Source organism: Macaca fascicularis, chromosome 15 (assembly GCF_037993035.2).
Source record: "Macaca fascicularis isolate 582-1 chromosome 15, T2T-MFA8v1.1".
Classification (NCBI taxonomy): Eukaryota; Metazoa; Chordata; class Mammalia; order Primates; family Cercopithecidae; genus Macaca; species Macaca fascicularis.
The window spans coordinates 16,969,366-16,996,843 of record NC_088389.1 but is presented as its reverse complement, the minus strand read 5'-3'; the positions used below and the strand labels follow the sequence as shown (position 1 = coordinate 16,996,843).

Sequence of the window (27,478 nt, the reverse complement as noted above, 5' to 3'; positions counted from 1 at the left end):
GGAAAACATGTGGGACACTTCATGTATGCCACTCATTTGTTCCCCTCTTATCCCCAAGTTCTTCTCCTGCCCTGGACATCACATCCCTCCCTCCCTGCCCTGCTCCATGTGCAGGCACTTCTCACACCACGTTTCTACCTCCAAAAGATGCACCTGACTCACCTGGGATTCAACCCTTCTGCCCCTGAATGCCTTTCTCTTTCTTCTCCTCCTTTTTTCTTTTCTTTCTTTCATCCTTTCCTTTCTTCCCTTTCTTCTCTTCTCCTTTTTCCTTCTCTCTTCTTGCTGTCTCTTTTTCTGGAACCTGAGTTTTCCATTTGCATTTTTTTTCTGTTCATCTGCTCCCATCTGTTCCCAGCCTCCCTCATTCCCTGCCACCCCACTGTTTCCTGTCTCCTGCCACACCAGATTGTCTTGTCCAATTTATCCCTGTACAACAGTGCAGTGCCTAGAAGCCCCCACCCCTTCTGGACTGTCTCTCTCAGACTCAACCTCTCCATTTGCCCTCGAAACACTGAGAGAAAGGAAAGTGCTGCAGTTGCTTAGTCTCCAGGGGCAGGTCTTACTTAATAACGTTTTTATGTAATGCCAGATATATGGCTCCTCCTTCTCTGAGGCTCACAGAATGGGAGACCTGGGAGGATCTCAAAGACTATCCAGTGCTGCTATATTTTACAGAGAGAAACCTGAACTCCTGCAGTGGGATGGGCTGACTTTAAGTCACAGAGGGGGTTTAGGACACATCTCAGATTAGAACCCAGAACTCCTGATTTAGGAAGTCCTCATAAAAATATAAAATTGCCAACGTGAGCTGCCTGTGTCTTGTAGTCTTTTTTTGTATTTATTTCATTCTACCTATAACCCAAGGCCTCTAACAGTTGCAGCTGTATCTACTTAACCCATTAATGACAAGCCCTACCTCCTTTTGCAGGGGTGAGGCATGGAGGTGGGGACAGACTTCAGACAGTGGAGATACAAACAACCTAGGTCAGTCATATGCAGTCTCATCATCTGTTCAGTCTTCCTACTTGTCCTGGGCTGACCTTGCCCTCTGGTTCTTAGCTCCCTGCCTTGACTCCAACCTCACTCCAGCCCTTATTGATGGGGCTTCATGGTTTGTCTTTGGTTCTCCTACCTTGATCCCTCCTTTTCAAGAAGTATGCCTTATATTTCAGTGTCATGTCTTTTTACATCAGTTAGAGCTGTGTTGTCTTAATATGGTGGCTGCATGTGGCTGTTGAGCATTTGAAATGTCATTACTTCAAATTGAGATGTTCTGTAAATATTAAATAAAGACCAGATTTCAAAGACTTACTACAAAAAAGGAAAGTATCTCCTTAATAATTTGTTACATTTTCTATTGATTACATTTTGAAAAGATAGTATCTTGGATATACAGTCATGTGTCACTTAAAGATGAGATGCATCCTGAGAAATGCATCATTAGACGATTTTGCCCTTGTGTGAACACCATATCGTGTACTTACACAAACCTAGATGGCATAGCCTACTATACATGTAGGTGATAAGGCATAGCCTCTTGCTCCTGGGCTACAAACCTGTACAGAATGAGTACACTGAGTAATGTAGGCAAGTGTAATACAGTAGTAAGTATCTGTGTAGCTAAACATAGTTAAACATAGAAAAGGTGCAATAAAAATATAATGTAAAAGATAAAAATGGTATACCTATGTAGGACATTTACCATGGATAGAGCTTCCAAGACTAGAAGTTGTTCTGGGAGGGTCAGTGGTGAGTGAATGTGCAGGCCTAGGACATTACTGTAATACACAACTGTAGACTTTATAAATGCTGTATATGTAGGCTATACGAAATCTGTAAAAAATTTTCTTCAATAATAAATTAACCTTAGCGTACTGTAACTTTTTTACTTTACAAACTTAAAAAAAATCTTTTTTACTCTTCTGTAATAACACTTAGCTTACACGTTGTTCAGCTGTACAAAAATATTTTCTTTTTTAATATCCTTATTCTGTAAGATTTTTTGTATTTTTAAAATTATTTTTTCTACTTTTTCATCTTTTTTATTAAGAACTAAGACACAGACACACACATTATTAGCCTAGGCCTACTCAGGGTCAGAATCGTAAATTTCACTGTCTTCCACCTCCACATCTTGTCCCACTGGAAGGTTTTCAGGGATGGTAATACACATGGAGCTGTCATCTCCTATAATAATGTCTTCCTCTGGCTGGGCGCGGTGGCTCACACCTGTAATCCCAGCACTTTGGGAGGCCAAGCCGGGTGGATCACCTGAGGTCAGGAGTTTGAGACCAGCCTGACCAACATGGTGAAACCCCGTCTCTACTAAAAAATACAAAAACTTAGCTGGGCATGTTGGTGCGCCTGTAATCCCAGCTATTCGGGAGGCTGAGGCAGGATAATTACTTGAACCTGGGAGGCGGAGGTTGCAGTGACCCAAGATTGTGCCATTGCACTCCAGCCTGAGTGAAAACAAGACTCTGTCTCAAAAAAAAATAAAAACAAAAACAAAAACCCAAACCAACCAAGCAAACAAAATAATGCCTTCTTCTGGAAGGACCTGCCTGAGGCTATTTTATAGTTAACTTAAAAAAAAAAAAAAGAAGAAGTACATTCTAAAATTAACAGTGGGCTGGGCGCAGTGGCTCACGCCTGTAATCCCAACACTTTGGGAGGCCAAGGCAGGTGGATCACTTGAGGTCAGGAGATACCAGCCTGGCGAACACGGTGAAACCCCATCTGTACTGAAAATGCAGAAATTAGCTGAGCGTGGTGGCATGTGCCTGGAGTCCCAGCTACTCAGAGGCTGAGGCACAAGAATCGCTTGAACCTGGGAGGTGGAGGTTGCAGTGAGCTGAGTTCGTGCTGCTGCACTCCAGCCTGGGTGACAGTGAGACTCCTTCTCAAAAAATAATAATAATAACAATGAAAAGTATAGCAAATACATAAACCAGTAACAGTCATTTATTATCAAGTATTATGTACCGTATATAATTGTATGTGCTGTACCTTTGTATGGCTGGTAGCACAGTAGATTTGTTTACACCAGCATCACCACAAACACTTGAGTACTGAGTTGTGTTACAACCTTTCTATGACTACAGCATCACTAGGTGATAGGAATTTTTAGCTCCATTATAATCTTATGGGACCACTGTTGTATATGTGGTCCGTTGTTGACCAAGACGTCATTCTGCAGTACATGACTATATTGAGTTAAATAAAATAAATTATCAACATTAATTTTACTCATTTCTTTTTCCTTTTTCAAAACATGGCATTTGAGAATTTAAAATGTGTGGATTACATTATATTTCTATTGGACATCGCTGGGTTATAGCCTCAGAGGCCTTTCTCAACCAGGATTTCATGAGAGAATTAACCTAGTGCCTGAAGGTCCATTGTATGTAATGAATGTACCATCTCAGGAGAGTTAAACAGTCACTCAAATCATTTTCTGTGCTCTGTGGTTCAGATAAGAAACCTAGATGAGAAAGGCTGTAGCCTTTTAGAAAGGCTGTTGTTACTCTTTTTTCCGTTGTTGCATGCATTTACTGTTCATTATTTATTTTATTTTATTTTATTTTATTTTATTTTATTTTATTTTATTTTATTTTTGAGATGGAGTCTCGCTGTGTCACCCAGGCTGGAGTGCAGTGGCGCAATCTTGGCTCACTGCAAGCTCCGCCTCCCGGGTTCATGCCATTCTTTCTCAGCCTCCCGAGTAGCTGTGACTACAGGTGCCTGCCACCATGCCCGGCTAATTTTTTGTATTTTTAGTAGAGACAGGGTTTCACCATGTTAGCCAGGATGGTCTCGATCTCCTGACCTCGTGATCCACCCACCTCGGCCTCCCAAAATGCTGGGATTACAGGTGTGAGCCACCACATCCGGCTGCTGTTCATTATTTTTTATTGCTTACTAATATTCTGTTGTATAAATGTACTACAACTTGTCTGTCCATTCTGCTGCTTGACATTTGTGTTTCCAGGTTGAGGCTGTTATTTCTTTTCAACTTTGATTTTAAGTTGAAGGGTGCATGTGCAGGGCATGCAGGTTTGTTACACAGGTAAATGTGTGTTAAGGGGGTTTGGTTGTTTATAATTTCAATTCAAATTCCTGTAGTGTTTCTCTCAATCGTATAATGAGGGCTGTTGGTTTGAGACAGATACTACTAAGCTTCTAAATTGTTTTTCTCTTTTTTAAAATCTCAAATGAATGTTACATTTTGCCAGTTACCATTTCAGTATCTATTGGGAGGATCATATCACTTTTTTATCTTGGAATTATCAATATGCTTGTTTGATTATTAACACTAGCTGATTCCTATATTTCTTAGCCAAACTTGTTAAGTTTGGGGATTTTTTTCCATCACTTTTTGTGCCCTGGTATAAATTATTTGCTGTAAGTATTATGTATTCTTCAAAAGTCAGAGAGAACTCACTGGTAAAGCCATGTGGTCCTGGAATCTTTGGTTTAACTTTTTTCATTTCTTGCAGGGTTTTTAGCATATTCATCAAATATAGAAAAGTTTCAGTTAGTCAGAAATAGAAGGCAGTGCAAAGATTAGGTTAGAGCCTGCACCTTCCTGTGAAGAAGGTACTTCCAGAAATTTCATTTTGTGTTCCCAGCAATGGTCAGGATGACCCTGCAGCACATGAGGATCAACATTAAGAAAGATTGAGCTGTGCTGAGAAACATGAATTGCAATGGGAAAAGTGAGCAACAAGTTAGAGATTGCAGAAAACCAAAGTAATAAATTCAGGGACAAAGTACAATTTTCTTCTGAAACTCAGAGCAGAAACAAAGGAAGATGAATGTGATGAATTGTTTCTAGGAGATGTCATGTGTGTATATCGCAGGAATTCTAAAAAGGAAGGGTGGGCAGATGTGAGAAAATGTTTGTAATATATTAAGGACAAAAGCAGATTATAAAACTATAGCTACAGTATGAACTCAGTTGAGAGCGAGTGTGTGTGCGTGTGTGTGCCCCTGCACCTGTGAGTGTGGGCATAGCCACCGTCCTGGCCATGGATGTGCTCTGTGGCTGAGGGTCCAGGCTCCAGAGGCCACAGGCCTGGGTTTAGTCCTGGCTCTCATATTGAAAACATATGAGGATTTGAGCAAATTGTTGAACTTCTCCAGCTTTGCCTCTGTTTCTTCATCTGTAAAATGGGGCAATAATGGTATCTATCTCATAGGGGTGTTGTAACCTATAGTTCCAGCTGCTTGGGAGATTCAGGCAGGAGGATTGCTTGAGCCCAGGAGTTTAAGACTAGCCTAAGCAATATAATAAGACCCTACCAGCCAGGCTTGGTGGTTCACGGTTGTAATCCCAGCACTTTGCGAGGCCGAGGCAAGTGGATCACTTGAGGTCGAGAGTTCGAGACCAGCCTGGCCAACATGGTGAAACCCCATGTCTACTAAAAATACAAAAATTAGCTGGGCATGGTGGTGGGCACCTGTAATCCCAGTTACTCAGGAGGCTGAGGCAGGAGAATTGCTTGAACCCCGGAGGCGGAGGTTGTAGTGAGCCGAGATCGCACCATTGCACTCCAGCCTGGGCAACAGAGGGAGACTCTGTCTCAAAAAAAAAAAAAAGGAGGCATTCAGATTTTTTAAAAAAGTTCTTCGTTGGACTTTCTGTATTGTGCGGGTTTTCTATAATGAACATGTATTAGGTCCCTAGTAAAAAAAAAAAAAAAGCAAAGTTTTTTTTGTTTGTTTGTTTTTGTTTTTTTTTAAAGAGAACATCTGAATGATGTATTTGGGAAAAAAACATTTCCAAAGAATATGGAGAAAGGGAATTGAACATAGTTCCCGGTGTAAGAGTGGAATGAACATGTGGCCCTGTGGGCCTAGCCCTGTTTTGTTAATCTTGTGAGCAGAGCTGCTGGCGGCTGCTCTCAGTCGCTAATTGGGCTCTTTCTCTGTCACGTGGATGGGAGACTGCTCGCAGGGTTGCAGTTGGCTGCTGCCCTGCATTGACAGCTGGTTCTAATTGTGCAGAGCTACGTAGTACTAGGGCTGGAGAGGGAAGGTTTTGGGAAATTTGCATCGTCTTCCTGACCCTAAGTCTACATGTTTTCCAAGCAGATGGTAGCTTGAGGATTTGATGAAACAGTAGTGACTGTAAATGAGTTGTTATTCTATAGAAACTAGTATGACCTGAAAGCTGAGAAAGATGAATTACTTCTGCTTATTCAGTGAGTACATACATGTGTATACCGACTTCACTGGAGGCACCATTTTTTCCACAGTGATCCTTTCGCCCTCTTGTGGTTTGTCTAGCCAGGGGTTCTGGGGCCTTAGGAGGCCCTCATGTTCATTTTCCATGGCCCATCCTGCCTCCTCTCTTTCTCCATACACACAGCCCTTAGCAGGTATTTATTTCAAATTACCAAAGTGAATTGCTCTCACATAAGAAAATGCAAATATCCCATGCAGTTACCAAACTTGATTCTAGTATAGAAGGTGCTTAAAGGTTTTGGGCCCTCTCTGCCATGCTCTCCCTCATGGCATCAGTGCAATACAGCCTGCCAAACACTCCATATGAGGGTTTGGGGAGCCACGTCTGCCCAGTCCCTACGTTTTCCCATCCCGCGCAGAAAAAATAAAAAAAAAATTCCACTCTTCGCCTCCCCTTAAGGCTGGGACCTGGCCTCCCACCCCTGTCCTGTCTCACTGTTTCTCCTCCCACTCCTCCCCAGGCTCCTTCTGCTCCAGCCATGGGCTACCTTGCTGTTCTCAGATATCCCATGGTGTTCCTGACTCAGGGTTTTGACTCATGCACTTCATTTCCTTCTGCCTGGGACCCTCCTTCCCTAGATACCTGCAGAGCCTGCTTCCTCACCTCATTCCTGTCTCTACTCCATGCCAGCTTATCACACAGACCTGCTGAAGCTTCCCCTCCAAATATTCCTACCTTCATCCTCATTCATACTTTTTCACAGGATTTATCATCTGACTTACTATGATTTCTATAAAATCTCTCTCCGTCTGTAGAAGGTAAGCACCATGAAAGTAAGAGCATGTTTGTTTGTTCACTGCTGCATTTCCTAAAACATACTTTAATTTTGATGAATAAATGAATGTAGATGTGCTTTATAAACTGCCAATCACTGTTGTCTCTTCCTTTTTCTCTTCCTTTCTCCTTTATCCTTTCGTATCAACCCTTTCCCTTCTTCAAACACCACCATCATCATCATCATCATCATCATCATCATCACCACCATCATCATCATCCAAGAGAGAACTAAAGATACCTCAGTCCTCTGGCAGTTCCCGGAAGGCTTGGACCTAGGCAGTGTCTATTAGGACTGCAACCTTGGGAAATAAAGCAAGAAAGTCCAGTTGTCCTTTGTGGCCTTGAATTGTGGTAATTTATGTTCCTGTCTTTCCCCACTTTGAGCAGACATGAAGCTCAAGATGTGGTCTGACTCACCGTGGAACTTTCCAGCACAGTCCTGGCACTTAAATGGCTCTCTCTCCTTCCTTTCCCACTTGCCCTTAATCCCTTTATTCCTCCTCCTCCTCCCTTCTTTTCTTCAATTTTTCTTCCTCTTTCCTCACTTCCTTGCTCTTTTTGTCTTTCTCTCCTTCCTGTTTTTCTTTCATGTTTCACTGCAGCTGGTCTTGTTCCAGGGAGGGCTTGTGACAGTGCCTGGCAGTGAGTTCCCCACCAGCCATGAGCTTTTCTGACTCCCTCAGTGCGAACACTCCCTCCCTCTGCTACCAGGGGACCTGTGTGCACTTGATTCTAGCCTTAACAGCTCTCCTATAGGACAGGTGTGTTTCCCTAAGGTCCAGCTGGTCATGATTTTCACATGATTACTCCATCAAAAAGTACAGAAACAGGGCTGGGCACGGTTGCTCACGTCTGTAATCCCAGCACTTTGGAAGGCTGAGGTGGGCGGATCATCTGACGTCAGGATTTGGAGACTAGCCTGGCCAACATGGCAAAACCCCGTCTCTACTAAAAATACAAAAATTAGCCAGGCATGGTGGCGAGCGCCTATAATCCCAGCTACTCGGGAAGCTGAGGCAGAAGAATTGCTTGAACCTGGGAGGCGGAGGTTGCAGTAAGCTGAGATCACGCCACTGCCCTCCAGCCCGGGTGACAGAGCGAGACTCTGTCTCAAAAAAAAAAAAAAAAAAAAGGAAAAGTACAGAAGCACCTAGTGGTCATGTGAAAACTGCTTGTTATTTATAAATGTTGACACTGATAGGTTATAAGCAGGTTATGATTTTATAAAAATTTGGCATATTTTAGAGTATTTACTCCAAAATTTTATTTTTATGAGGTTTACAATGTGTAATGTCATCTACTAAAAATTATATTTTTCAAAGTAATCTTGTACATGATAATCGAATAGTACAGGAAAGCTGATGAAGAAAAACCTTTACCTCAGTCCCCTCCCCAAAGGTAAACTCTAAACTGTTTTTTCTACTGATTACTTTTGGAATTTTATTTGGCACACCAAAGCCTGAATTTCTTGTTTCACCAGCTTTGTATGGTATCTTGTGACCGCTCACTTCCTATGCTTTCCCTCCAGTTCTCTACTGCCCACCTTCTGTTGATTACACTTTCACATTGCCTCATTAATGAGCTTCACCAAACTCATCACACTTTTCCTTAGGTGAACTCTTAAAGCTGAAAACCATCAAACAACACTTATTATTACGGCTACGTAACTGTTACACGTAGTCAAGCCATGTACTATGCCAGGATTGTGTTTCATGCCCTAGTAACCCTGGGCCATTCAAAAGAGAATATGCCTCACAAGACCTGTAGATTTTTCTTTTCTTTTAATCCATTGATTGCTTGATACTGGGTATGTATTATATTTTGATTTCTGTTATATTTTTAATTGCTTTTATATTTCCCCAGAGGCTTCCCTTCAGGTGCCCTTTGTCCTGCTCCAATTTGAACTAGTTGTTCTCTAGTCTTTTGCACAGCTGTTATTATAGGACTTCCTTTGCAATTGTCTGTGGTTGGACTCTTTTTTTTTCCTTAGTCATATTTATTGAGGTATAATTACATCCAGTAAAAATCACCCATTTTAGTGAACAGTTTGGTGATTTTGAAGAATGAGTGTTCTCATGTGGAGACCTTGTCTATCAACCCCAAAAGTTCTCCGTGACCCTTTGTAGCCAGTTTGCCTCCTGTTCCCAGTCCTTGGCAACCAAGGATCTAATTTCTGTCTCTGTCGTGTTTACCTTTTCCAGAATGTCATGTGAGTCAAATCATAGTACTTTCTTGTGTGATTTCTTTCACTTAGTATAAAACTGTTGACACTCATGTACACTGATGTGTATGTCACTCTCATTCCTGTTTTTATTGCTGAGTAGTATTGGATTATATGGCTGTACCATGATTTGTTCATCCCCTCACCAGCTGTTGGAAATCCAGGTTGTTTCTAGTCTGGGGAAATAGAGAATGAAGTTGCCATAAACATGCACATACAAGTTTTGTGGACATATATTGGTATTGGGTAAATACCTACCCAGTGGGATTGCTGGGCCTACCAGTGGGATTGCTAGGGCAGTTGATAAGTGTGTGCCTAACCTGATGGGAAACTGCCCACCTGCTTTCTTAAATGGCTGTTCTGATCCTCCACAGCACCTGGTATTGTCACTCGTGTGTGCTTTTTGCAATGATTGAACTAGATGTGGTGTCCATTGTTGTTAATTTGCATTTCCTTACTGACTAATGACATAGAGCACCTTCCCCTGTGTTTGCTTGCCGTCCATGCATCCACCTGGTAAAGTGTCTTTTGTTTAATTTTTTTTTTTTTTTGGGGGGAGACAGTCTTCGTTCTGTCATCCAGGCTGGAGTGTAGTGGTATGATCATGGCTCACTGCAGCCTCGAACTCCTGGGCTCAAGCAATCCTCCTGCCTCAGCCTCTTGAGTAGCTGAGACTACAGGCAAGCACCACCATGCCTGGCTAAGTGTTTTTTTTTTTTTTTTTTTTTTTTCTAATTTTCTGTAGAGACAGGGTTGCACTATATTGCCCAGGCTGGTTTTAAACTCTTGGGCTCAAGCAATCCTCCTGCCTCTACCTCCCAAAGTGCTGGGATTACAGATGTGGTTTACTTTTTAAAAAACATTGGTGTATTCTCTAGAGAGACAGAACTAATAGGATATATATACAAAGGGGAGTTTATTAAGTATTAACTCACATGATCACAGGGTCCTACAATAGGCTGTCTGCAAGCTGAGGAGCAAGGAGAGCCAGTCCGAGTCCCAAAACTGAAGAACTTGGAGTTCGATGTTTGAGGGCAGGAAGCATCCAGCATGGGAGAGAGATGTAGGCTGGGAGGGTGGGCCAGTCTAGTCTTTTCACATTTTTTCTGCCTGCTTTATATTTTAGCCGCATTGGCAGCTGATTACATGGTGCCCACCCAGTTTAAGGGTGGGTCTGCCTTTCCCAGCCCACTGACTCAAATGTGAATCTCCTTTGGCAACACCCTCACAGACACACCCAGGATCAGTACTTTGCATCCTTCAATCCAATCAAGTTGACACTCAGTATTAACCATCACAATTGGGTTGTTTGTCTTCTTATTGTTGAGTTATAACAGTTCTTTATATTTTATATACAAGTTTTTTTTCTATCAGATATTTGTTTTACAAAATGTTTTTTCAGTCTGTTGCATTTCATTTTCTTAACAGTGTCTAAGTACATTAGAGGGTTTTTTCTAAGTTTTTGTCTCTGTTTCTTCCAAAGTCATTGTCATTTATTACCTTGGTTTTCCTTCTGTTCTGTTGGCTTAACTCATATGACTGGTGGCTTGTAGGTGTTGTGATTTTTCCCCCCGGCTTTTCTCCTGAGGGGAGTCTGCCTGGGAGAGCCAAGTGGCCTGGACAAGAAACAGCAGGTTGCCCGCACTGCAGGATGACAGGGTGGGGACTGGCACACAGGGTGCAGTTTTTTGTCAGCAAAAGGAGGCGACCTTTATTCTGGGGGTTCCAGCATGGAAGCCTTTAATTCTCCCATCCTGCTTTTTGCCTGGAGGTGGATGCTAGCAGGCAGCAGGTGGGGGTGCTGGCTGAGACAGTGTCCAGTACACTGACCTTTCATTTGTCCCCCGTTTATTGTTCCTTAATGACTCTGAGCCAGGAGCCTCTCTGAGGTCCCCCAAGGCAGCCTGACTTCACCACCTCTGTAGCCCCTTCCTGACATAGTCTAGCTTGAGACTTTCTGTTTTCATTTAATCAAAATCCATGCTGATCTCCAGTAATGTGTTGAAATCTCTCATTTGATGAGGGTAGTAGTGCCATCCACTCTGTTCTCATTCCTAGTTTAGGTTTATCTTTTACTTCTGTGCTTTGTCAGAGGGGTTTTGGGAGTGATGTTAGGCAAATGTGTATGTCAGGTGTCATTTGAACATGCCACTGATTTTGAACTTAATATGGCACCAATTTTAGGTGGTTTTGGGTTTGTCACAGACACAGATGATGGAATCAGCTTCTCGCTTTTGAAACCTGTTTTTAATAATGGACTGACTTTATTGTTCTCTCACGTATTTGATTCATGGTCTCATTAAGGGTTATAGAAAAAGATGATATTTGATTGTGTTTACAGTGAAATATATACAAATACAAGCATTATATTTTGTTAATAACTATTAGGATCTGCTGGAACTGCAGATTTTACCGAGGGGAGAACTAGTGGTAGTGGATGTGACCCCCCACCCACCAGTGGATGGGTCTTCCCTGAAACAGACCAGATGAGTATTCTCCCCAGTTAGCATATCCATAAACTATGGCGCATTTGCTGCCTAAAAGAACCAAGAAGCTTCTTTGCTTCCCTTAGCTTGCTTTGTAGTCTCAGATTGTTCTGAGTTCTCACTTTTCTGACGCCATGTAGAGTGTGAGCTCTGGAATCAGGCTGAGGTTTGAATCCCAGTTCCAGCACTTACTAGCCGTGTGACCTTAGACATGTGGCAGTCTCTCTGAGTCTCATAGTCTCATCCATCGAGTGGTACCTATCACATCGTCTTGTTTGTGGATTCAGTAAGTTACGGCATGTAAGTCCCCTAGCCCAGAGTCTAGCAGGCCATTTTAACAGTCAGTAAACACTGATTCTATATATCCCTAAGTCTCCACTCCCGGAGGAGCTCCCTGTGTGTCTGTGGACATTTTGACTCTGGATCCTACTATCCCTTTTGTCTTTTAAGCCCTGCCTGTGTTGCCAGAGGCACTGTGCCCTATTCTGGCCATGGCAGCCTGATTCCTGGGCTGGCCCTGACTCAGGTGTGGTGCTCTCAGAAGCCTGCCCAGGTTCTGCTTTGGTCTATTCCTTCATGTCACCCAGTTCTCCTCTAGGCTGGGAGCCTGCTGGAGCCCTGGCTGTGGCCTGCAGCTCTGTTCTGGCTATGGTGAGAATGGGCTCCCATCACTTCTACCATCCACTACCTGTGTGGTCTGGATAAATTAATTTACCTGCTTGTTACATATTTTTTCATTTAGAAATTGGAGGTCAGAGCAGTCGTATCCACTGTGAGGGTTCTGTGAGGATAAAATGAGATGGTCTCTGTGGAGTGTGTAGCACACGTCCTGGCACAATGTAGGTGCTCAATAAATCTTGCTGGTGCTTCCCTCTGGCTAGGCCTTGGCTCTCATCCTGGCACCATTGGAGTCCTAGTGTCCAGGGACTGCTGTCCTGTGTGCCTCCTCCGTCTGATTCCAGGGGCTCTCCTGGCCTGGATTTTCAACCCCTGCACCCACTGCTCAGTGCTGCCTTTCCCTGTGAGCATTATTTAATTTAATAAGCACATTACAATGTGTCATTTTTTTTCTAAGCACTTTGCAAATATTGGCCCATTTAATTCCTATAACTACCTTACAAAGGAGGTGCTATTATTAATGCCATTTTTCAGATGCAGAAAGTCAGGCACTGAGAGTTTAAGTGACTTGTCCAGGGTCACACAGCCAGGGAATCAGCCTTGGTCCATGTAAGTCCTTAACTACTATATGCTGTGGCCTCTTTTTTGTGACCCTTGTGCCCTCAGAGCTCACTCCTGAGACCAGAGCCAGCCCTTCTGCCAGATCCCAGGTGGGGAGCTTTCATGGAATTCGGTTACTCCTGCTTGGGCCTCTAGACCCCCGACTTTCACACGAGGAAGGTGTGGACATCATGCACCTTTGCTGCTGCCACAGCAGTCCCGGGGTGAACTATAGATAGAGAAGAATGTAGACTCCTTGTGGGTGATAAGGCATGGACGTCCCTGAAGGACACGCTAGCCACTCTCTATTAATTTGCCCATCTCCTTAGCCCATTCTTAACTCTGTCACAAGAGTCTAGGCCCTGAATACCTTACTCCCCAGTCAGACCCACTCTGGTCAGGTCCCCAAAACTGGCACTGTCTCCCTGACTGTCTTACTGGGTCACCTATCTCCTAGGGTCACCTGTCTCCTAGGGTCACCTATCTCCCAGGGTCACCTATCTCCTAGGGTCACCCATCTCCCAGGGTCACCCGTCTCCTAGGGTCACCCGTCTCCCAGGGTCACCCATCTCCCAGGGTCACCTGTGTCCTAGGGTCACCTATCTCCTAGGGTCACCCATCTCCTAGGGTGTTTTAGAACTCCTTTGGCTAGGTGTATAATTGTCCCACCGGTTCTTCTGAAGATGATTTATAAAAGCAAATCTGGGAGGTCTTTTCTGTTTTTTTTTTTTTCTCCCTTCCTGTGAGAGGGTGGGATGGGAAGAATGGGAGAAAAATGGAGGGAGGAGGAAGAAGAAAGCCATTGAGCCCAGTGGTGATGTGCTGTTGGCTGGTGCCAGCCTGGCAGTGATCCTGAGTCTGTTGTAGTGACTCGCCCTTGAGGCAATGCGTTTTCCATGTGGACACGTTTGATGAATGTGATTTGGAGATGACTGCAGTGAGAGTTAGGCACACGTGGAAGGGCCATGTGCTGACGCCAGCTTCCTATGGCCTGATGGCCTAGATGCTGTGGGGGTCTTCAGAGAGGACTTGTTACCACTCCCCAGGTCTCTTCTCCCAAGGCCTTACCTGGTGGACTCCAGACATGGTGAGGGTTGGGCCTTTCTCAGCCCACCTCAAGGCATCTGACTCCCAGACCTCTAAGCACAAAACCGGCAGCTAGTGGAGTGAGCCTCATGGTGGTGTGGCCCAGAGCAGCTTTGCAGGGGCAGCTGAAACCAGTGTTGATTCTTGCTTTCACCTAGGAGTGTTTACAGGTGGGGGTATTAAGACTTAAGTTGTTTTTGCACAGTTGGGGATTATTTCCACAGTGTCTTTGTGATAAACATTCTTCTTTGATTGTCAGAGTGAATGTCTAAATGAATTTTTTGTTGTTATGTGTTTTTTATTTAAGGCAGCTGGTCAGGATACCCTTTTGGTTCTGGGCCCACTGATTTTCAGTTGTCTGGGGATGACAAAGAAGGTATGGCCAGGAGGTACCTGGCTATCCTGGACGGGAGCTCAGGAGAGAAACTTAGGCTGGACACAGACATGTAGTTGAAACCACAACAGTCGGTATGTGTGATCTTCTAGGGAGAAATATAGAAGAATGTAGAAGATGACCTTAGACAAGTTGAGGTGGAGACTGTGTCAGAAAAGAAAAGAGCAGCCGGAAAATAAGACTAAGAATGAGGGGCCCGAAAGGTGGGGAAGCAACAGGAGAATGCAGTGAGCAGAGGCAAGACAGAGGACAACAAATACGGCCGGGGCCAAGAGCGGCCGGTGAAGGGGCACTGATTTCCTAGTTGGGAAGTTGTCTTAGGGGAAGGAACAGTTACAGGGGAGCAGGAGCAGGGAAGGCAGGTAGGAGAGGGGAATGAGTTTAAGTCGTTCTCTTGCGAGGGAGAAAAGTAGCAGGAGCTGGAGGGGACGGGGTCTGGGAGAGGAGTTTTTTATTGTTATTAATATTAATTGGAGAAGCTTAATGCATGTTAAAATGCTAGCAGGAAGGAGAAATTGGAGAGGAAGAGGTGGAAGGTACAGGGATGACAGAGAGCATCAGAATAAGGTCTCTGAGAAGGCAGAGGAATGGGATGGGGCAGCAAGACAGCGAAAGAAGCCCCTCTTTCATTAAAGCCAGAAGGAGGGAGAGGATGCAAGGATGTTTAAGTTTGGTGGCAGGAAGTTTTCCTCTCATAGTGTCTATTTTTCCCTGATGAGCCTGAGGAACACCGTGGTGACAGGAGGAAGGTCTCAGCAGCACCTGGCAAAGGACTGCACAAGCTCTTAGTCCCCTCACATTCAGTCAGCTCAGCCACGAAGTCAGGGCCTGGGACCGCCTGGGCAAGATGTGGGCCTCAGCGCCCATGGGAAGGGCTGTGCGAACTTCCCTGGGCAGCTCAGTGGCTCACTACAGACACAGAGCTACCAGGGCTGTACTGGGCTCATCTCAAACCCTGGTCTCCCTTCTAGAATCAGCCTTGTCTCCTCTGGTCAATTTTAACTAAATTACACTCAAATAAGTTCCACAGTGTGGACCTTTTTTAGGCATCAGTGACTGGAAGAGTTTTGTTCTATTACTTCACATTTTCCTAAACCCACTTAACACAGATGGAATCTCTTGTAATCCTGTAAGGCCAAACACAGAAGAGGAACTGTGCCAAAGCGGTAAGGCCCAGTACTTGTTTTAGCACAGATAGAATGGTCTTATTTCTTTTGACGCTGATAAATCTTCTGCGCTGAATTTGGGGGGTCTTCACACTGAGGAGTGCTCATGCTTCATTCATTCAACAGAGGCTGCTTGAGCATCTGCTGTCAGCCAGGCCCTGTGCCCCGCATGTCACCTCCCTTGTCAGGCTCTGCCTTCTTCAGTCTCCATCACAATTCTGTGGGGTTAGCTACAGCATCTTCCTATTTAGTACTGGAGGACCTGATGCCAAGAGAGGTGATTTGTCTGGAGTTTCCCAGGAAATAAGTGACAAGATCTGGGATTCAGAGTGAGATATTTGGCTCAAAATCCTTTACTCCTTCCATTTTATCAAAGTACTTCTCAAACATAATGTTTTACTCTGCTGATGTGTTAATTTTAATTAATTAATTTTAAATGTTACATGCATTCCAGTGCAAAAGGTTCCTTAGGAAATTGTCAAAACCCAATAACTCCACAAAGAGTTTTTGAATTAGGGTCTTAGAAATGTTCAAACCAAGTAAATTTAGAGAAGATGTATTAAGTACCAACTTTGATTCTTGCCTGCATAATATCAGCAAAATGAAAGAGAAATAATAATAGATTTTGTTAATAATTCAAGACAGTAAAGAGAGTACGGTGTGGGAAAAAGAAGACGTTTGGCATTCAAGCTGAGTCTGAATACCGCCTTGTTGCTTAACAGCAGGGAAGTTGCTTAACCTCCCTGGGAAGAGGAAGGCAGGTGACCTTTATCAAGTACCTGTCACATGCTAGGTGCTTTGCATGTCTTAATCTCATTTAATTGTTATAGTGAGCTTCACAGATAAGTATAGTATCATTCCCACTTTAAGATGAGAAACTAGAAGTTCTGAGAAGATAAGCATCGTGCAGCTGGTGTATGGCCAGCCAGTATCTGACCCTGGGATCCACTCTTCTCCCTTTCCGGGTGTTGTCTGAAGTTATTACAGTGTGGAAATAAGACCACAGAGTCTGAATTAAATTCATGCATGCACATGCTTGCGTGCATGCGTGCGTGCAAACACACACACACGACTTCTGCTATTTATTCAAAAATTTAGGAAAAATACAAAGGGAGCAGTTATCAGCTAGAAATTGGGCAACAACCATGCCTCAGTCCTGAAACATCAGTTTTATGAGTAAGGTTTTATATTTTATTATAAAACCTATACTTTTCCAGGACCGGCTTTGTGATCCACTGGGGAGAAAGGCCTTTGTCTTCACAAACAAACTTTAAAAGGGCAATAATAACATATATTTGCAAAGTGATTCAAGTATGTGTTTTAAAGAGAGGGAGATAGTACATGTAACTGAGGTAGGTCAAACATACATTTGAAACCGAACATAGGCCGGGTGCAGTGGCTCATGCTCGTAATCCCAGCCCTTTTGGAGGCCGAAGCAAGAGGATCGCTTAAGGCCAGGAATTTGAGACCAGCCTGGGCAACACAGTGAGACCCCCATCTCTACAAAAATAAAAATTAGAAAAAGAAACCAAGTGCGAATATATGTCGTCAGAACTAGGAGAATCATAGTAAACAGCTGGAACTTCTACAACTTAAAGAGATTCATCTCTGCTTTTGAAAAGAAGTAGAGTCACAATATTCATCCAAGAGAAAGAAACCTCTTTATTAAAATGGGTGTGGCGAGAATTACATGAGATGACATAGGTGAGGTGCCCTGTCCAGCGCCTGCTGTGTGGGGAATTCTTGCTAAATGGTAGCACCAGTGAATTCTGTTGTCATTGCTATTAACTTGAGTCTAAGTTGTGAGGGTGTGAAGGACATGGCAGGCTCCAGGTTATTTGTGTTCTCTTGTGTGGGTGACCTTAAGGACAGAAGTGAGGCACCAGGAGGAGGCGTCTCGGCCCCTGGCCGGTTCCTCTGTGTTCCCATGTCCAGGGCATTCATCTTGTTACTAGGAGCTGCTGTTACCTTTAGCCAGGCTCCCACCAAGCCCCTTTCTATGGCTGATTGTCAGGTCCTAAGGTGTGTTTGACAGGCGTGGACCTTCAGAAGTGACTGCTGGCAGCCAGTTTTGTCCTGGGCTGTTCCTACTGCTCCCCTCCCTGCTTTCCTAGGAGACCCCTGATCTATACCTATTGCAGCTGCTGGGCAGCTGCCTCTCACTAAAGATCTTACAAAAACTCTAGGTAAATGGCAAAAAACCAGTGCTATTAGTAATACTGAGGCCTGGTAGGATTTAAAAAGCGGTCTTGTAACTTATAGGTGGAGAACTTCAGAATCTGCAGCCTTTGCTACCTTTCCTCCAATCTCTGTCAGGGCTCCACAAGGCACACACTGAGAATGCTGGGCGTTTGGATGATGGCTTCTCCTTGGTCCTTTTTTTGTAGCACCAAGTAATCCCATTAGATTGCTCCTATTGTGTCCAGCTTTCATCCCTTGGCTAAGAGCCAGACTTACTGATAAATAAAATCTAGATAATTCAATTCTTCAAATTATAATGCTAAACCTAGCAGAAAAAAAGAGACAAGGCCCCCGAACAAGATATTAAAGGGAACCTTTCCTTCTGCATGCTTTTGGTTATATGAGGGATTGGAGGGGCCAACTACAGGACAGAATCTGAGGTCATACCAGAAGCTTCTTTGATTGCAGTGGGCTTGGACTGGGACTTTCCTCACACCAGGAATGTATGATGTCATGTGGCCAGTGAAATCTGAGATATTTTAATGAAGCCCTGGCATCACAACTATGCGGGGTTGAGTTCTGCTGGTTAAAACATTTCTGTGCCCCCTCAGACACTTTGCATTGTAAGAAGGACTTCTGGTCTTAGAGAAGCTGGCAGAGTGGCAATGGATTTCTTTTGGCACAGAAATCCTAGGAAACATGGCCAGAGTTGTGGAGAAAAGTATTCCACTTATCCTCACTTCTGGTAGTCCCAGGATGCACCGTCACCTACAAACCCAGCCCTCCTCTCCCTCCTGGTGAAGATGGGAACAGCCAAGGTGTCAGCTCCTTCCCACCTTCATGCATGCTCATGTTCCCATTTGATGCCCCTGGTGTTTTTGCATCCCAACTAGAATCACTGTTGAAATTCATTCTGTGCTTCCTAGGAACTAGCCAGCTGTGGATGGAGTAAGAAGGAGAAACACAGTCTTGCCCCTAACGTTGTGGCCTTTACCCGGAGGTTTAACCAGGTAAGCAACACCCCTTGCATGTGCCTATCCAGAGAGTAATCTGCTACTGTCCCCTATAGGCTGCGAACCCCCCCAAGGCTGTCTTCCAGGCACCTGGCCCCAGATCCACCTTCTCTTCCTGAGTCCCCTACCTTTATCCAGTTTTGTGCCATTGTAGTCTGTTTGCACAGAGCAGGTGGAACTGAACATACCTTTCCTATGCTTAAATCACTTCAGTGACTTCCAGTTTCAGTTAAGCTAAGGTTCAAGTACCTTAATATGCTTTGCAGGGTTTGGCATAGTGGATCTTGTTTCCGTCCACCCCTTCAGCCTCATCTCTTTTCCATCCTCCTGGCCTTTCTTTTCTTACCTGATATATCTTATCTCTGTCCTGTCAGACCCCTATGTGCAGTCTTCACAGCGCAGAATCCTTCCTCCCTGTTCAGCTTCCTTCCTCCCTGTTCAGCTTCCAATCAGATGTCAGCCTGAATATCATTTCTTTGGAGAGTCTTCCCTGAATCCCCAGACCGTATGAGGTCACACATCCCCACGTTGTACCCTATACTCCGTGTGGTCCTTTATTAGTTTGTCCTCATGTTGTATCACTCTGTAGTCTCCACCTTCCTTGCCGGCCTGGGAGCCCCATGAGCATGTCTATCTTGTTCATTACCCACCACCTTGCCCAACGTCAGGTCTATCATAGACCCTCATTAACTATGTATGGAACGAATATATGAGGTGCTCAGGAAGTACTTTTAAATTGAGTTTTCTTGAATTCCTGATGGCCTGATCCCTGGCCCTGCGCTACTTTAAACTGACTTGGTCTGACCAGAACCTGTGCTCCAGGGATGAAGATCTGGAATGATGATTGGAGACTTGGATCAACTGAGGGAGGTAGGGTGTCTTATTTCTCAGCCAGACCTGCATGATCCTCAGGAGAAGGCACACAAACCAAAGCCCCAAATTGTACTGTTGACAGATTTCCTTCCTTCTTATTTTTCTGGTTTCAAATGAGGCCAGTGGCCTAGAGGTTGCTAGTATGTATGACTGGCCCTCTGGGTGATGGGGCCTGGATTCCCTTTGGGCCCTCTCTCCAGCTGGGCCTTCTCTCTCGGAAATGCTTGATCTTGTGCATCACTGTTGCTCAATCCTCTCCAGGCTTCTCCACCCTTGACCTTCCACCGCAAGGCCAGCGGGATCCTCAGAGAGGCACCAGCTTGTAGTTTGAAGATTGAGGCTGGAATTAGCATTATTATTATTTGATGAGATATAGTAGGAACCAAGAAAGACCTAGGTGCATCTGGAGTAGGAGCTGCACACTGTTTGTTTTGAAAAGAGAATTTCCAAAGTCTTATGCTTCTTTTTTCTTTGTTTTGAAAAATCGTCTCTTTTCAACTGAGCTCAGTCTTAAAAAAAAAAAAAAAAAGTGTGAGAATTTTGTCAGGGGATTCATAGTTTCCTTAAAACTATTTGACTGGGAGCCAACTCAGTCCCTACCTCTGACCAGCCACAGAGCTCCCAGAGGAGGGGCAGCTGGGGGCTCTGATGTAATCTGCTTTGCACGCGGATGCCAGGTCAACTTGGCAAAGGCGGTGTAGCTTGTTCTGTGAACAATTGTGTTGTGTCCAGCTCAGACCAAGTGATGAAATGAGCCAGAAGCAAAGTCACATTTTTTTTCAAACAATGCTCTGGGAAATGGTCTTCCTGCTGGCCCATCAGCCAGTCAGAGAGCCAGCAGCTCCTGGACATAGCCCTGGTAGCTCTGGTTTGAAAACTGGCCAGAGGCCAGGCCTGGTCAGCCACTGGGGCTGCCTTCTTTGGGATGAACTTGTTGGCGTCCCTTCCTTGCAGAGCTTTTATGTGTAAGAACAAGACTCATTAGACTCCAAATAAAAGAAAGCAGGTCACTTACCTGTCTGAGCCCCAGCTTTCTTTTCTGTAACTGAGAATAATAGTAGTGCTCTCCTTGCACAGTTGTTATGAAGAATAAATGGAATATGAAGAGCTTTAGCACAATGTCTGGCACGTAGTAAGCATCCAACTGTTTTGGGAGAAGAAAAGAGAAATATTAAGATCAGCTGATTGGGAGGAGGTTGCCAGGGGATTTGAGGCTTCTTGTGGCCAAACAGAAACCCGGTGGCTAGTGCTTGCCTGCTTCTCCATGGGATCTGAGTCCCTTGGGATTTGCTCATAGAATGGTGGAGATGGAAGAGTTTGGCCAAGTTCACTAAAGGTCTTTTATGAGCCAGGCCTATGTCACAGCCCCAAGGAATACACCGTGTAGCACAGAAGTTCTCAATCTTTTTTGGGTCTTGGGTTCTTTTGAGAATCTGACAGTATCACATATGAATGTTGCCCCAGAAAACTGCACAGATATACAAATTTGCATTTAATTTTAGGGTGTTCACTGCCTTCCTGAAGTTTATGTGTGGACATTTATGGGTCTGTGGACAATAGGCTGAGAATCTGTGTCTCAGGGAATCCAGCAGGCCTGGGTGTGAGTCTTATCGCGACAACTCAGTAGCCGTATGATCTTGGGTTGGCTTTTGGCCTCTCTCAGCCTCATAGGCCTCATTTATAAAACAGGAAGAATCATTTCAAGTGGTTTTTGAAGACTAAACAAGAATCATGAATATAAATGGGTTAGCCCAGTACTTGACACTTAGTAAACATTCCACGTAAGGTTAAACAAAGAGGCAGAGTAGTGGGAGCTATAAGCTGAAAGGAAGGTTAAGACCAAACCAGCAGGCTTGGGCCTAAGTGCAAGGTTGGGCTTGTATCACAAAGATGCTGAAATTTTTGGAAAAGGTGAAGAGGGAATTGGGAGAAACGTGGTTCTAGTCTAGGCTGTGCTGCTAACTTGCTTTAAGGCCCCTCCTCTCTTTGGGTCTCAGGACCTTTTTATATTCATGGAGATTGGACAGGGCCAAATGTTCCCAACTTTTCTCATGGACACATTTTATAGTTCCTAATGACTGAAACCCCAGCTCAAACTCAGGTAAGCACAAAAGAGAGCTTCATGGCTTATATATAATAACTAAGTCTAGGGAGATACTGACTTCAAATATTGCTGAATCTAGGCAGCGGGGACAGTACTGTCTGAACTCGGTCTTGCTCTCTCCACCTCCAGGTTCTGCTTTCCTCTGAGCTGGTTCCACCTCAGGTAGCTTCCCCCTGTGGTTGCAGGATGGCTAGCAACAATTCCAGGCTTGTATCATATTCCAAGGGCAACCTCAGGAGAAAAGACCTGCTGCTTTTTCAGTAGCTCTATCTGATGCCCTGGAATTGAGACTCAGTGGCTCAGATTGCCCTGGCTTGTGACCCATCTTGTTTGTTATGATCTAATCACTCTGACCAGGAAGACATGAAGGTCTGATTGGCCAGGTCTTGGAAACAGGCCTTCCTATGGAGGAGAGGTGGTAGGCCTAGACCACATGGACTGAGAATGGAGAAGGGGTATTTCCTCAAGGAAAATCAGGGAGTTCTGGAAGGAAGAAGCTAAGAATGAGGGCCAGAAAGGAAGACAGTTAGTTATCATAGACCTTCTTTTCTCTTGTGCTCTTCCAGTCTGCTCTGAGCTTTCTCCCCAGTCCATTCTGTTGATACCTTGTCACTCTCAAGTCCTGTCTGCCCTCTGAACTCCCAGGCTCACGAGCCTACTCACTATTTTTAAAACATGTATTGAGCACTTATGCTGAACTTATTGAGTCGGATACTATGCTAAGCATTTTACCCGTGCTATCATACATGCTATTTTACAGTTATTTCATGGATAAAGAAACAGAGGCTCTGCAAAGTGAAACAACTTGCTCAAATTTACATAGCTGGTGAATTCATCTGCTTAAGGGGCCTCCTGGTTTTTTTCTGAACACTTTTCTAATAGAACCTTCTGCTTTGCCAAACCTAATTTACCACAGGACTGGGAGACAATGTTACCTTTCTCCTGTCTTCCAAATGCTATCTCTAAACAGTTATTCTTTCCTCATTGTGTAATGCTCCCTTTTATGTGACTCTCATTACTCTAGTTATATTCATTTGCTTATTCAGTAGTCATTGACTGGATATGTACTAGGCTCTGTGCTGGTTCGGGGGTCAACAGTAAACAAGTTGTCACCCTTGCCATTGTCAGCTCATAGTTGAGTGTAGGAGGCAAACATGATGGAGGCGATTCCAGTCCAGGGGAGTCCATGCTAGGATGGGGAAACCAGAGGAGAGGCATGTGCAGGAGCAAGGGAGGCCAGAGTGGGGTCTGTTCCTTCAATCTGTGTGAGGGATTGGAGATGTAAACTGGCTGGGCACAAGAAAATATTAGAAGACAAAACGACAGCTCTTGGTGATTGATTGGATATGGAGGGAAATGACAGAGAAGAGTAAAAGAGGGTCCTCTTTGGGTATTTGGGCAGTCCCATCCTTGAGACAATGAACACAAAGGAGGAGCAGTTTTGAGAGTTAGAGATGAGTTAGGTTTGGACATGTGGAATGAAGCATGCAGGAGGTCATTGGATATTTGAGTCTGGAAGTCGGGGAAAGGTCCAACCTGGAGATGCAAATGTTGGAGTCATCTGCATTTGAAGGCCCCGGGTCAGTGAAATCATCCAAGGAGAAACAGAGGCCCAAGTGAGTACCTGAGGATTGCTGACATTTAAGGGATGGGCGGAGGAGAGGAGGCCACACAGAAGGCAGAGAGAGAGCATCCTGGGAGCAGAACACTTGGTGATATGGAAAGGGCAGTGTCTGGAAATCAGTGTTTCAGAAATGAGGGAATGCTACAGAATGAGTCATCCAAGACAGGGCTAAAAAAGAGTCCTTTGAATTTAGCAGCAAGGGCAGTTTTGCAGGGATGTAGCAGGTTGAGTGGTAGATGTGAGGCAACGAAGAGAGCAGGTGTAAGTGTTTCTTACAACACTGGCTCCAAGGGGAGTTGAGAAGGGAGTGGCTGGAGAGTGGAGTCAAAGAAGTCCTGGGAGGTGGTTGCATGGTTTTTTTTTGTTATTTGAAGTGAGCAGAACCTTAGGGATGTGAAGGAGCCAGTGGACCTGGAAAAGTTAAAGATGAGGAAAGAGAGTCTCAGAAAAGGTGGAAGAAGCCAAGACCTGGGTGCCTTTTCAGTGTAAGAGCTGAGTGAGCAGAAAGGAAAGGGGCAGATGTAGACCCATTTGTTGGTGCAGTACAAGGAGAGTGATGGCGTTTCTTCATCAGTGAAATGGGAGGGAAACGGGGAAGGAGTGGGGTGAGAAGATTGATGAGTTTGGGGAAAACTTGAAAAAAGCTGCTTCACAGGAAAGGAGAGAGAGTTGGCGCTGGAAATACAGCAAGACTCGGGCAGTGATGGTGGCCCGGATGAAATAGACATTGTAGTTTTCTAAGTGGCCCCAGTGCATGTGGGTAGTAGATGGTTTTCTCTGGTTGCACTTCTCAGCCTAGGAGTAGGTGCACGGAAGAGCAGATGGTTAGACCCATCCCCTTAGGGGTTGGCAAAGCAGATTTTTTGGAAGGATCAAGATGCAAGGGAAGTTTAGCTAGTGGCAAAGAAAAGGCTGAAGTAGGCCAGGCGTGGTGGCTCACACCTGGAATCCCAGCACTTTGGGAGGCCAAGGCAGGTGGTGGATCGTCTGAAGTCAGAAGTTCAAGACCAACCTGGCCTACATGGCGAAACCCCATCTCTACTAAAAATACAAATATTAGCTGGGCGTGGTGGTGCACACCTGCAGTCCAAGCTACTTGGGAGGCTGAGGCAGGAGAATCACTTGCAGAGGTTGCAGTGAGCCGAGATTGTACCACTGCACTCCAGCCTGGGCGACACAGTGACACTCTTGTCTCAAAAGAAAAAAAGGCTGAAGTGACAAATGATAGGGGATTGTTCTGCTTAAGAGGAAAAGGATTCCAAGGAAAAGGGCTGCCAGGGAATCCCGTACATGGTGAGAGGAAAGGTCTGACGCAGTGGGGGTCAAGGAGAGAGTAAGGACTAGAATATTTAAAGCTTGTGGCCCCAGACGGAACTGAAGTTTTCTGACGTAGAGCAGATCTGGGAAGTCAAGAAGAAGGAGGCGACTCAGGTGGTAGGGAGGTCTAGTTGCTAAAGTTGAAGTGCTCAAGGGATCCGAGGCCAGGGTCATTTGCAGTGATGTTGAAGTTGCCCAAGGAAGAAGGGGGCAGGATTGGTATGGAGAGGAAGATAGCAATCCAGATCCTGATCTGTTTACCATCTCTACCATGGAATCATAAACGTGTAGCCTTTTCACACGGACGCTTTTCACTTAGCGATATGTAGTTAACATGGATGAATTTACTTTATATGTCTTGACAGCTCTTTTGTATGTGTGTATTCCATTGTATGCATGGTTTGTTCATCCATTCACCTACTGAAGGACATCTCGGTTACTTAGTTACTTCCAGTTTTGACAACTATGAATAAAGCTGCTACAAACATTTGTGTGTGTGTGTGTGTACTAAAGTTTTCTTTCTTTCTTTTTTTTCCCCGAGGCAGAGTCTTGCTGTGTCGCCCAGGCTGGAGTGCAGTGGTGTGATCTCGGATCACTGCAACCTCCGCCTCCCGGATTTAAGCAATTCTCCTACCTCAGCTTCTGAAATAGCTAGGATTACAGGTGCATGCCACCACACCCAGCTAATTTTTGTATTTTTAGTAGAGATGGGGTTTCATCGTGTTCACCAGGTTGGTGTCGAACTCCTGACCTCGTGATCTGCCCACCTCGGCCTCCCAAAGTACTGGGATTCCAGGCGTGAGCCACTGCACCTGGCCAGGTTTTCAAATCAGCTGGGTATATGCCTAGGAGCACAAGCTAGGTTGTGTCTGTCCCATTTTGTATTCTCACCAGCAATGAATGAGTGTGTGGCTTCAATCCTTGCCAGCAATTGATATTGTCAGCTATTTTGTGTTTTAGGCATTCTAATATGTGTGTAGTAATCTTGCTTTTCTCAGCTTTATCCAGGTCACTCTTGGACAGTTAAGTCTGGTTCTGGGTGCCTCACATGAGGGGTGAGGGTGGGAATTATCACACAGGAGTGGCGTAAGTATTACAGCGACTAGAAGAGTAGGGGAAAGAAAACATGTTATACGGGGATAAGTGGAGGATCTGTGAGTGAGAAGACTCAGGGAGAACGACATCAAGGTTTTCAAGCAATTGAGGAGTTCTTAATGGGGAAGCGGGATTACACATAATCTATGGGGCCTGGTCAATAAGTTCAGGGCCCAAGGGATGGAAATGGGGAGGCAGTTGGCCTTCTCCTAATATAAGGAAGTTTCTTAACCATGAAGGCTCAGGCAGAGACCAGACAAGGGCTTTACTACTGTAAAGCTTTACAGCTTTACAGCCCATCCAGCTGTCAGGGCAGGGAATAGGTGGGACCTCGGAGATTCTTTCAAACTCTTGGTTTCTAAGAAAACTGTGAATGGGCTTATGAGAAATTTGTGGCAAAAGTAGATTTTTCTTAAGAAATAATAGTATTCTTAAACTTGGATTTTTCTTGTTGTTTTTCTTTGTTTTATTCTTTGATTATTTTTATTCATGGTTGGTTAACTGAATAAAGTTGTGTCCATAGCTATTCTGTTTTTTTTATAATTCCACTGTGGCATTTCTCAGATATCATAGTCCTCAGTAACTAAATGCCAGTGCTACCTATACCACCATAACAATAATTGTGTTAATAATAGCTTATGTGTATTAAAGATTTATTAGCATCATGACCCACTGGGGATATACTCCAGGTATGTTTGGCTCCTTCAGCAATTGGAAATCAATTAATGTAGCCCACTGTAAAATAGGCTAGGGTAGAAAAATCGTATTATTATATCATTTGACCTGAAAAAGCATCTGACAAAGTCCGGTACTCATTCATAATTTAAAAAAAAAAAAAAAAACTCAGCCAATTAGGAATAGAACAGAACTTCTTCAACTTGATAAAGAACATCTACAAAAGTCCTTCAACCAACATCACGCATAATGGTAAGACACTGAATACTTTCCCCCTAAGATTGGGAACAAGGCAAGGATGTGCTCTCTTACCCATTCTGTGCAACGTCTTACTGCAAGTCCTGGCTAGTGCAGTAAGACAAGAAAATAAATAAATAAAATGTATACAGATTGGAAAGGAAGAAGTAAAACGACCTTTATACATAGGTGACATGATTATCTAGGTAGAAAATTCCAAAGAAATCTCCAAAAATACTCCTTGAACTAAGAAGTGAGTAAGCAGAGTTGCAAGACACAGGCCAGTATGCAAAAGTCAGTTGATTTCATCTAGACCAGCAATGAGGAACTGCAATTTGAAGTTAACAAACGATACCATTTACAATATCACCAAAACAGCAACAACAACAACAAAAACACACACAAAAAACAGGTATACCTCTAACAAAATATGTACAGGTTCTGTTAATGTGGAAACCTCAAAAACTGATAAAAGAAATCAAACTAGAGCTAAATAAATAGAGAAATATTCCATCTTCATGGATTGGAAGACTCAATAGTGTTAAGATGTCAGTTCTTCCCAACTTGATCAATAGATTCAGTGCAATCCCAATCAAAGTCCTAGAAAGCTGTTTTACAAATATCAAATATCGGCACAATACTGAAAAAGAACAAAATTGGAGGACTCACTCTACCTGATTTCAGCACTTACTGTAAAGCTACAGTTATCAAGACAGCATGGTATTGGTGACAGAATTGATCCCGTACATAGGTCGATG

The 27,478-nt window shown here is 44.2% G+C and overlaps 1 protein-coding gene across 33 annotated transcripts in view; it reads left to right on the top strand.

Annotated features, from left to right (window-relative positions):
* Positions 1 to 27,478, top strand: part of RALGPS1 (Ral GEF with PH domain and SH3 binding motif 1) — a 309,728-nt gene that overhangs the window by 97,653 nt on the left and 184,597 nt on the right. For 28 of the 33 annotated variants that reach the window (XR_012424392.1, XR_012424394.1, XR_012424393.1 and 25 more), the window contains one exon: positions 18,709 to 18,792. The exons of the other annotated variants lie outside the window; for them this stretch is intronic. Coding sequence is in view for 24 of the 28 variants with exons in the window: in XM_074016522.1 (XP_073872623.1) it covers positions 18,709 to 18,792 (84 nt within the window). In the remaining 4 variants the exon portion in view is untranslated. The remainder of the gene's footprint in view (positions 1 to 18,708; positions 18,793 to 27,478) is intronic. 33 annotated transcript variants of the gene reach the window in all.